This window comes from Harpia harpyja, chromosome 19 (genome assembly GCF_026419915.1).
Source record: "Harpia harpyja isolate bHarHar1 chromosome 19, bHarHar1 primary haplotype, whole genome shotgun sequence".
NCBI lineage: Eukaryota > Metazoa > Chordata > Aves > Accipitriformes > Accipitridae > Harpia > Harpia harpyja.
The window spans coordinates 13,043,121-13,054,106 of record NC_068958.1 but is presented as its reverse complement, the minus strand read 5'-3'; the positions used below and the strand labels follow the sequence as shown (position 1 = coordinate 13,054,106).

The following is a 10,986-nucleotide window of genomic DNA, read 5'->3' as shown; positions in this document are numbered from 1 at the left end:
CACTGCACTACCAGCACCCTGCAGTGCTGGACCCTGTGCCACACACACACTGCACTGCGGCCACCCTGCACCATGTACACAGCCTGCACTGTTGGCACCCTGCAGTGCACGCACCCTGCACCCTGCACCCTGGGCATGGGCGATGCTCAGGTACCCTGAGGGGAAGCAACCATGTGGGATCAGTGGCAATGTTGGGGCTGGGTGACAGGACCAGGGTGTGGGACACGGCTGCTCCATCTGTGGCCCTCCCTGTGTGCCCCTCAGCTTGGTGCCATCAACCCCCTTGGTATAAACGACTAATTTTTTCACAGGTTTCCCCTGGTTTCCCTTACCGCAGGCCCAAAGTCACCCAACCCCACCTCCCCGTGCCCAGGGTGCAGCGGGGCTCAGGTGTGCGGTGACACCCCCTTCAGCAGAGGAGGGACATTCCTGCCCCAGCCTGGCCCCAGTCCTTGCTGGGTTGCAGTTTGATGGGTGTGCTGCACTCTTCTGATTTCTGTGGCTTCCGATTTCCGTTTTGTTTTGTCTTCTGGGTCAACTGAAAACGGAGCAGGAGGGGCTCTGTGCGCCTGCAGGCAGGGGGCTGGGGCAGCGGGATCTGGGGGTCCTGTGCGGGGCTGGGGCTCCTGCCTGGCTGGCCTTTGCTGAAAAGTCAGATGGTGGAAATGTGGAGAAACCTCAGGGAGGTGACACCCTTCCCAGGCTTTCTGCTACCAACCCCGCTGATCGCCAGCCTCCAGCACCCCCAGCCCTCCCACCCCCAAAGTGCCAGGCAGCAAAGGGCAGCAGCGGCGGGGGGGGGGGCAGTTTCCAGCGGGTGCCATGCCTGGCTGTGCCCCCACCCTGCGGGCAGGCAGGGACGTGGCCTTGGGCACCCAGGCACTGGGGAGCAAGCGGGGACACAGGGTGAGCCAAGGGGATCCTGCCCCACAGGGCTGGCACCCAGCCTGGTGTGCAGCCCGGCCCTTTGCAGGGTCCCGAGGTGCCTCACGAGCAGCTGCCTGCAGTGACCCTGCTCCTGCCTGGCCCACGGGAGCAAGGCTGCAGGCCAGCCCCAGAGAGCAAGCCCATCGTTCACTGGCAGCCGACCTGAAAAAGGGGCTTTTCAGAAGTTTCCCCACAGGCTTGGTCATTTCATTGCTTTTGCTCAGGGGAAAAATCCCTCAGGGACGCAGGCTGGTGGCAAACCAGGCTGCAGAGGCCATGGCAGTGAAAAGCGAGGCGTCATCCCCCAGACACTTGCTTCTTCTGGCTGGGCTGGCACCCACCATCCCCACCAGCTCAGCCCCTGGTGCCCACCCCGACCTGACTGGCTGGGCTGGCACCACCGGCCCCGTCACTGCAAGGCTGCCTTGGCTGGACCATGCACACGGGAGGAGCATCCCTCACCCGCTGGTGCCAGGGTGGCAGCCCCACAGCAAGGACAGCCCAGGCTTCCCATACCCCTCCCCTGCCCACCCCAGGGCTGGGAGCTCAGCAGCTCCCGCTACATCCCCGCCCGGTCCTTCCCTATCCACGGGCATCTGCTGGAGCAGCCTGCAAGATCCCGCTGGGCTTCTACTCTTCCCAAAAGCTGCTGTTTTAGCAGCTCAAAACAGGTGGAAGATGCGCCTGCCCCCCTACTCCTGACCACCCCTGCTTTGGGCGGGCCCAGCTCCAACAAGCTGGTGTCCCTCCAGGGCCAAGCTGCCACCACTCCTGGTGGTGAGCCAGGCTGCAGGCAGCCAAGAGCTGGGTGTTGCAGGCATGACAGGGACACATCCACTCTATTTGGGTGCACCGGTCCAGCCCGACTGTGTCCCTGCATGCAGCCAAACCCACACTGCTGGGCTGCCTGGGACTGTGCAGGAGCAGGGATGCAAGGGAGGCAAGGAAAGAGTTAACTCACTCTCATGCCCCAAAGAACTGAGATTTATTTCATTGCCAGAGGGAATATGATTAAGAAAAAAATTATAAAAATCATCAACTACAGCAGGCTCAAAGGCACAGGGGTGCTAGCAGCATGGACGGGGACGGTGTCAGCCCCCTGGGCTGGGAACCCCCAGGGAAAGATGATCCCTGGGCATCCGGGCTGGGGCTGGGGCAGAGGGACAACAGCTGGGGAGTGGAGGAGGGCACAGGGGACCCGGGGTGATGCTGGGCACAAGGGCCGGGGAGGAACACTCCCCCCCCCCCCCAAACAAGCCCCACCAGCCTGCCCACAGATGGGTGAAGCTCTCCTGCACCGCGGGGCAAGGGGCGGCTGGGGCTGCGAGGGCTCACCTCCAGCCCCATGCTCCAGGCCCTTGGCTCGCCCCAGCTGCCCAGGAGGGTGGGCAGAGCCACCGGGGACCCCAGCCCTGAGCACAGCACCCCAGCCCCACTCTACGTGACAGGGGGGAGGCACCTGGGAAACTAGTAACCACTACAAAGATTTTTGCTTTTTAAAAACTACAACCAAAAACCATTAAAAAAAAAAATAATAAAACCACCCCTCTCCCACCCCCCCACCCCAAAAATCTAAAAGATACTTTTTTCTGGGTCTTGCAGGAGAGCAGCTCGGCTGGGCTGGGGCCGGGCGCAGGCAGCTGTGCTCATTGCCCTGGGCACGCGCGGCTTTGGTGGGGTGCAGTGGGGCAGGAGCAGCTGCCCCCCAAGAGAGGTCAGAGGGGGGCCGACACTGCTGGAACCAGTAAACTCGCATAACTGGGAAGGGCTGGGAGCAACCGCAGAGAGCAGGCACCATCCCTGTGCCAGACTCCCAGCCCTTCCCCTGCCCCTCGTGCCCCAAAACCCGAAGGCAGCCCAGCGAGTGCCCAGGCAAGCCCTGGGAGCGAGGCCGTGCCCGTGCCTTCTCAGGGTGAAGGCGGGGAGGAGCAGCCCCCAGAGAGCCAGCCTGGCCACGGTGTCAGCGCGGCACCGTCACTGGCCCCCGCAGCCCCCGGTTCAGTGGCTGCTGTTGTTCATGGAGAGCCCAGGCTGCAGCGCTGGAGGGAACATCTCAGCTTTGTGGAAGGGCGGCATGTAGACGGGAGGGGAGGATGTCAGGCTGTAGCCCTGGGACGTCACCGGGATGGGCAGGCCGGTGGGCACCAGGGACTGGTTCATGTCGTACATCACCCCCTCTGCCTCGTTGCCGAAGGGGAGCAGCAGCCGTTTGCCTTTCTGACGCCGGTTGCAGAACCAGACCCGGACCACCTGCAAGGGAGGGGAGACGGGGAAGGGTGAGGGGTGCAAGCCCAGGCGCTGTGTGGGTGACAAGGAGACCCTGCTGCTGGTGGCATCTCCACAGCACCCCGACTCACCAGCACATGCCCCCTCCCTGCCACAGCTCCTGCTGGGGCTGGGCTCGGCCAGGCTGATGGCGGCTACCAGCCCCGGCTGCTCTCCCACAGCTTCCAGTATCGACCTGGCCTGATACAAGCATCTGGGAACCACATCCGTTCAGACACCCAGCCTCTGAACCCTCCCAACCTACGTCTTTGTCCAGGTTGAGGTCCTCGGCGATCTGGGAGATCTCCTGGGGACTGGGCTTCACACACTTGCGGAAGAAGCTCTCCAGCGTCCCCTTCACGTTGGTCTCGATGCTGGTCCTGCGTTTTCTCTTCCGGGCTTGGGCCAACACTTGCTCCGCATTGCACATCTGGAAACGAAGAGAGGCCATACACTTGGTCACAGGGGTGGTAACGTCCCCACCAGGCTCTGGACACACGTGCGGCTGGCTGCAGAGGTCTGGGAGGGACGGGGACAGGCTTCGTCCCTGTGACTGTCCACTAAGCATCACCCCACTGTGACTGGGACCATTCCCAGTGTCCCAGCACTGCCTGCAGCTGGTGCAGGAGGGGCAGACATGTCTTCCTGCATCTCCAGCTTATCTGAGATTCCAGCAGGACCTAGCTGCTCCGAGACAGCAGCTGCCACAGTTGTTACAAGGTAACAATCTATGAGGGGATTTGGGCTCCCCCCCAGCCTGGCAGAAGGCGATACCCAGTAGATACGGTTCCCCCTACAGCTGGACCGAAGCCGCGGCAGTGAGATGCTGCTATGGCACACAAGACACCTGCTGCTCCCTCCCTTCTTCTTCCCCCAAAATCACGTGTAAAAGCGAGGAGAAGCTGCAGCTTGAGGGCTCATCAGTGTGCAGTACCCCTGGCTCCCGGCCCTCCCCAGCCCCACACCTCTTGCATGTTGTCCGTGTTCTCCGCCTCATTGAGCCAACGCTGCAGCAGCGGCTTTAGCTTGCACATGTTCTTGAAGCTAAGCTGGAGCGCTTCGAAGCGGCAGATGGTTGTCTGGCTGAACATCTTCCCTGCATGGGCAGACAGGGCATCACACACGGCTCCTGCCCCCATGTGGGGGCATATCCCACCACCAGCAGCCCCCCCAGGATCCCCCCTGCAGCAGCCGGTCCCTGGGGATGGGGGACCAGGAAATGCATTCTCCCTGCTGCTTCAGCAGGGATTTAAAACACTGCAACACTCTTCAATAAGCAGCTGTAGGCATTTTAAGACAGTTCCTTGTTAACAAACTCTTCCAGTTTGAGTACTTAACAGGGCTCAGGAGCCCCAGGAGCCCTGGGGCTGGTGCTCACCGCCTCCTTTGCAGGTCGTTAAGGTGCAGAAATCTCCATTGCCCAGGTGCTCCATCCCCCTCCCAGGCCTCTCCCTTCCCCCCGGGTGTGGGGGGGAGATGAGGACCCTTACTGGACCCTTACCATAGAGGGTGCCCAGAGCCAGCCCCACGTCAGCCTGGGTGAAGCCCAGCATGATGCGCTTGTGTTTGAGGTCCTTGGCGAATTGCTCCAGCTCTTCTGAGGTTGGCGCATCCTGGCAGGGGCAGAGATAAACTGAGAGGGGAGAACTTGCGCCCAGGGGCTGCCAAGACCGGGGTCTGTCGGTGTGTCGGGGTCAGCATGGGACGGGGATGGGGACAGGAGTGGGCTCAGCTGAGCCCTTGGCAGCAGCCACCAGCTGCTGCCTCCTCTGGGCGATGGGGTGGGTGGCAGAGGGGTTTTCCCCAACGCCTGAACAAGGGGCTCTGCTCAGGGACCCCAACCTGCCTCCACCCCACCCCGCCCCATGCAGGACCCCCTGGACACCCCCCAGCCACAGCACACCGCCCAGCTCACACCAGGCTGGTGTGGCAGAGACCCAGGGTGGCCCAAGGACCCGGGGACAGAAAGCAGGTCCTGGTCCCTGGGTCCCCCAGGGTCATTTGGAATGTCCTGTCTGGCCCCAGGCTCAGACCCTCTTAGCCTGACCAGAGGCAGCACTGATGGGCACATTTGCTGATGGTCCAAGCATCGCCCCACTCCCACGCACCACAGGACACCTCCCCACGGCCTCAGCTATCCCGGGGCATGGGCACCCACCTCCCCACGGCTCTGGGGCTGCGGCTGCCCCTTGCCAGCCCCTCTCTCACCTGCACCCAGGGCAGGTGAAATGGCTCATGTGACACGAAGGATGAAAGCGCCCATGACTCGAGTGGGATTCACACAGCTCTTTGCCACAACCAGGCTCTTCCCTGCTGGAAAGCTGCTTACCCAGGTGCCTCCCCTTCTCCCCGCAGCGCAGCCCTCAACTGCTGCGGGGGCATTTTGCAATCTTTTCCCCGATTTCCACATTGGCAGCGCGATTTCGGATTTTACAGATGTCCCTCCTGCTACCAAGTCTCGTTTTTTAGTTCCTGGCTCCCGGAGCATTCCTGCCGCGGGACAATCCCCATCCTCCCTCAGGCGGGAAAAACCATTCCTCGTAGCCCCCGTCCAGCGCGGCAGGCTGCCACCCGGGGGATGCGCATCCCTTCCGCGCTCCCATCGTGGCACGCGTGGGGGCTCCCGAATCCCCGCGGCCCGGACCCGGCAGCGGCTCCGCACAAACCCAACAGACCCGCAACAGCCCCGGCATCACCTGCCGTGCTACCCCCGAGGCGTGCTTGCCTGCGAGGGACGGGTTTATATTATGCCAAGATTCAAAAATATTAAAAACGAACCCGAAACACAACTGCCAGTCCTGCCGGTAACTAGCGCTGCCACCCCCCGCCCCGGGCCGGCTCTGCCCGCGCCCCGGCAGCCGTCGGTGCCCGCGGAGGCTGCCAGGAGCCAGGCGGCGGCGGGGCAGAGCCCGGGGGGACCGCGCTGCGGGTCCCGCCCGAGCCGGGCTTCGGCGCCGTGGATAAGGGACCAGCGACGGGCGCAGGGGACCGTCTCAGTGGGACGTGCCTGCAGCGTCACGTATAAGGGACGGGCAGCACAAAGTGAAAACTTGCCCCCCGCGAGTCCCCGAAACCACCCTTCTCGCCCCAAAGCAGCCTTCTCGAGGCGCTGCCCGCCGCGGAGCGGCTGACCCAGCCGAGACGAGCCCCAGCGCTAGGACACGTCGGGCCGGCTGAGGGCTTCTCCCGGGGCCGCCCGGCGGAGCGAGCAGGCAGAACGGCACCGACGGGCTCCCCGCTTGCCCCCGCCCGGGCCAGGCCGGGCCGGCGATGCCCGGAGTGGGGCGGGGGCCAGGCAGCTCCCTGCCCCGACGTGGCGGCACGGCAGCGAGCCCAGGCTCCGCTCCCCGCCTCCGCAGCGGCCCCGGGGCGCGGAGGGGAGCGCGGCAAGGCGGAGAGGCGGGTGCCGGGGCAGCCCGCCTGCCGGGCAGCGGGGCGGGGCAGGGCCGCCCGTCCCCGTCCCGTCGGGTCTCACCTCGTCGCCGCTGTCGCTGGAGTGTCCCCCCTCGCTGGCGGCGCCGCTGGAGCTGCCGCTGCTGCCCAGCCCGGAGAGGCCGCCGGAGCCCGGCTGCAGGGCGGCGGGGCAGAGCGGGGGGCCGGGGAAGGCGGCGGCGGCGGGGCCGGGAAAGGGCGGGCCGGGCAGGGCGGCGTTGGCGGCGCCCGGGGCCGCGGGCCCGGCCCAGGGCGGGGCGGGCCAGGCCGGGCCGCAGCAGGCCGCCGCGCGGGGCTCGGGCGAGGGCTGGCGGCAGGGCCGGCCCGGACGCGCCTCCGCCTTGGCGGGCGGCCCGGCGGGCGGGGGCAGCCAGGCGCGGGCCGGCGGCGGGTCGCGGGCGGCCTCGGGCTCGGCGGCGAAGGGGAAGAAGAGCGGCTGGGCGGCCGCCCCGTCGAAGCCGCCGCGGGAGAAGGGCGGGCCGGCGTCGGGCAGGAGGCCGAAGGGGGCGGCCGGCAGCCCCCCGTCCGGGCTGAACATGCTGCCCGCCGCCCTAGGGCTCCATGCGGGGGCTGCGGGGCTCGGCCCGGCCGCCCGCCGGCCGCTGCCTCCCTGCTGCGGCGCCGCCGGGGCCTCTGAAGGCGGCGGGGCCGGGCCGGGCCGGGCCGGGCCGTATGGAAATGGGCCCCGGCCCCATTGGCCCCGCACCGGTGGGTCGGGCGTGAACTTGATCCCCGAGGGGGGAGGGGGTGTCGGGGGGAGGGGGGGGGGAAGGTGCGATGGAAGGTGGGCTGTGGCCCGCCCGCGCCCTCGGGCCGCGGGGAGGAGAGGGACGGGGCCGGCCCCGGCGGGCGAGGGACCCCGCCGCGGGGCCTCGCACCGCCCCCCCCGGCCCCGCTCGCCCCGTCTGCGGAGAAGGGCAGACTTGCCCTCCACCCCCTCCGCGCAGCTCGGGGTGCTCGGTGGGGCCCACGCCTCCGAATGTTGGGGCAGCACCAGCCCCAGGGTCCCCCCACCCGGGGACTCCCCAGCGCCGCAGGGCACGGGCAGGGGACCGGGATCGCTCTGGGGAACGGGGGCAGCGTCCCGGCGTCAGCCCCGGGGCCGCCGGGGCCGCCGGGGCCGTCGTGCAGCGGGAGGGCTGGAGGAGGGCTCGGCCACTCCTCTCGGCCCTCCGCGACGCGCTGTCCCAGCGGCAGAGCCTCACGGCTCCGTGGGGTGCCCCGCAGAGCGCTTCGTGGACAAAGCTGGGGCTCCCCGGCTCCCTCACGCTCCCCCCGTCCCTCTCCTCTTCCTCGCCCCGCAGAGGAAGGCCCTGCCTCGGAGGGAGCGTGTCCTCCCCGGAGGCCCGGGCAGGCAGCGAGGCCCCGGAGCTCTGGGTGTGCCGCCGGGGAGCTGATTGCAGCCCCGGCTATCGGGCCCATCTGCCCCACAATGCAGGCGCTGGGTATCTTCTCTATCTGAAGGGCTTTCCTCTCGCACCGCCCCGCACAGTGCCGCTATCGGGGCCGGCTCCAGGCGTTTCCCTCTTCCCTCCGCAGCTTCCCCGATCCTGACCCTGGGACCTGCCTGCCCGCTGCCCGCTGCGGGCTCCCGAGACAGGCAGGGACCGGCAGCGCGGGCACCCCCCCCGGCCCCAGCCAGAGCAGGGCGAGGGGCGATCCAGCCGCCAGCACCACTCCCTGTTTATTAACCCGGATTACCGGGAGCCTGCTGCCGCCGTCTCGCACTAGAGATATGCCGAAGAGATAGGCTGGAGGAGCCTCCCCCGCGGCGGTGGAATGGGGCTGGGGCTGCTGGTGGGACTGGGGGAAGGTGCTCGATGCTGACCATGAAGCACTTGCTTTGGCTCCCGAGGGGGCTGGCTCCAAGGGACTCGTACCTAGCGGCTGGCACACGGGGGCTGGCACCCGCAGTGCCTGCGGCAGCCCCTGGCCCAGCACATGGCACTGCCGCACGTCGGGGGGAGTGGAACCACCACCCCCCCCCCACCCCTTGTAATGATATTCCTAGAAGGAAAAAAAAAAAACCAAACAAACCCCCCCAAAATACCCGCCTTGTAATGATATTCCTAGAAGGAAAAAAAAAAAAATGACCGAGAGGATGAGCTGGAGCTAAAGCCCCTTCCTGACTCCCGGCTGGGCGTGTGCCAGGCTGCCCTGGGCAGGGAGGGCAGCCCCAGGAAAACGACCTGAGGATGCAAAAAGCCCATCGGCGGGGACGTGGGCGACCCCGAATGAGCCCCGCGGCTGCCGGACCTGCCTGGGGTGGGCCACCTTCCCCCGCAGGTGCTGGGTTCGGCCGTGCAAGGGCAGAGCCGGGCCCCGGGCCGCGCTGCCGGGGATGCCGGCCCCAGGCGCCGTGCGGGCAGGCCGGCCGCGCTGCCTGCCCCGCTGCCAGCGGGCAGAGGAAGTCTCGCTGCGGGACTCCAATCGCCGCCATCAGCCCTGCTCCTCCCGGGCTCCCGCTGCGGCCCGGGGTTTCAGAAGATCCTTGGCCGGGCAGTAACTCCCCTTCCCTTTGATTTATTGTTCCCGGGCCGGACCCCCTCCTCCTGCCAACCTGCTCTTTCTCTCCATCCCCCCAGGAAGCCCCCCAGCCCCCCCAGCCCGCCGAGGCCTCAAACGCATTCCTGCTCCCTTTCATATACAGGCGGAGGGGAAGGGAGACGTTGACTTTGAACCGGCCCCTTTGTAGGAGCGGGGCCCATTGTGGCAGTGATGGTTTTAACTGGGGGATGCGGAGGGAGTCAGTGGGGTTTCTCGGTGTGTGCCCCCCCCCCATACATTTAAATGGGGCGATTTTGGGGGAGCTGTGTGAGGTGCCCGGTTATTGTGCTCCAATGGCCGAGGCTTGGCCGTCCGTCTTATTTGGGGCAGAGCCTCCTGCCTGCTCCGGGAGGAGGAAGGATGCATCCTTCCGTCACCCCCACGGCTGGAGCCTGCTCACGCTCCAGGCTCGGGCCCGGCTCTGTGGTCTGTAATGCAGCCAGGGATGGGTGGGATTCCACTAGGAAAAAGGGAGCAGAAAGAAATGCGTCTGTCCTCCCTGGCTCGCTGAGATGGCAGCAGGCTGGGGGGGACAGAGATGCACATCCACTTGTCCTCCCTTTGCTGAGCGTGCTGGTTTGGCAGCGGTTTGCCTTGGAGACAAGGTTTTAAAAGAGTGCATGATCACAGATGATGTTTTATTCACCGTCAGTCCACCTTCTCTCCTGGGGCAGGTGATGGAGAAGCCACCGGGGCTGTGCTGGATCCCCCTGAGTTTCACGCCTAAGGCAATCACACCTTGGTGGGCTGCAGCCCTGCACGTGGCGGGTTGGGGCCCCACAGTCAGAGGCCGGCCACAGTCTTCACCCCAGGTCCATGTGAGGAGGGCTGGGCAGCGGGTTCAGCTTCAGAAGCCCCATCCCTGGGAGGCATGCCAAAGCTCCTCCGTGGCACTGCAGTTTGCTTGGCTGCAGCTGGCCTGGGCGGGCAGGATGGTGGGTTGGTGCTTCCAAAGCCAGCTGAGCTGAAAGTCCTGGAGGACGTTTTGGTCCAGTTCTGTCCTCTCATAAAAAGGCCTCTGCATTACTGAGCCCGGGCTGTAATTTGGCTATCACCCACATCACCGCAGTGCCTGAACACACCAGCTGCTCCTCCCTGCTGTTTTACAGCTGGGGAAACTGAGGCACAGATAGGCTGGGGCTGAGCACAGACCCCACACCCAGCCCTGGGCTGTCCCAGGCTGTCTGTGGCACAGATGTGGTGTCCCAGGACAAATGGCTCTTCCGTGGCTGGACACGCAGTGGGCACACGGCTTCCCAGGGGACACAGGTCTCCTGCTACTACGGTGCCCTGAGCGAGGGCACCTTCCCAGGAGGAGCAGCTGGGTTTTACTCAAAGCTAGAGCTTCCTAAAAAACCCAGGCATGCTCTGAGAGGCTGCTGGGCTCTGAGAGCAAAGGAAGGATAAATTTGGGAACCTCAGAGATGGGGGTGCAAAGCTGGGTTTCCCCAGGGTGAGCCTTGGGGTGGTCCCAGGTGATTTGGGGTGCGATGCTGCCCAACCGACGCTGCAGCTGGAGACCCCAGGGCTGCCCATGAGCGGGGCTGAGCGAAGCATGAAGCATTCCCGATGGTGCCCGGGCGCTTTGGTGGTGAGTCAGCACCCACCTCCAGGCTGCCGAAACCAGGAGGAGATGAGATTGTATCAGCCTGATGGGGGGCTGACGTGATCAAAGGGCCGGGAGAGGAGCTCAGGCTCCACACAATGGGGGGACACGATAGCCCTTATCTGCCCCCGCCGAGGTGCGAAGGGCCCGGCCCTGGGGGCCAGGGGCGATGGGGGCGGGTGGGCACTGGGTGCTGCAGGGCTGGGTGC

General features: G+C 66.0%; 1 protein-coding gene across 1 annotated transcript; it reads right to left on the bottom strand.

Annotated features, from left to right (window-relative positions):
* Positions 1-1,888: 1,888 nt before the first annotated feature.
* Positions 1,889-7,201, bottom strand: LOC128154761 (POU domain, class 5, transcription factor 3). The gene is made up of 5 exons (XM_052815826.1): positions 6,668-7,201; positions 4,694-4,805; positions 4,158-4,288; positions 3,458-3,622; positions 1,889-3,177 (listed from the first exon to the last, which is right to left on the bottom strand). Exons 1-5 carry the CDS (start codon positions 7,160-7,162, stop codon positions 2,926-2,928), a joined length of 1,155 nt encoding a protein of 384 aa, XP_052671786.1. The 5' UTR covers positions 7,163-7,201; the 3' UTR covers positions 1,889-2,925.
* Positions 7,202-10,986: the final 3,785 nt, after the last annotated feature.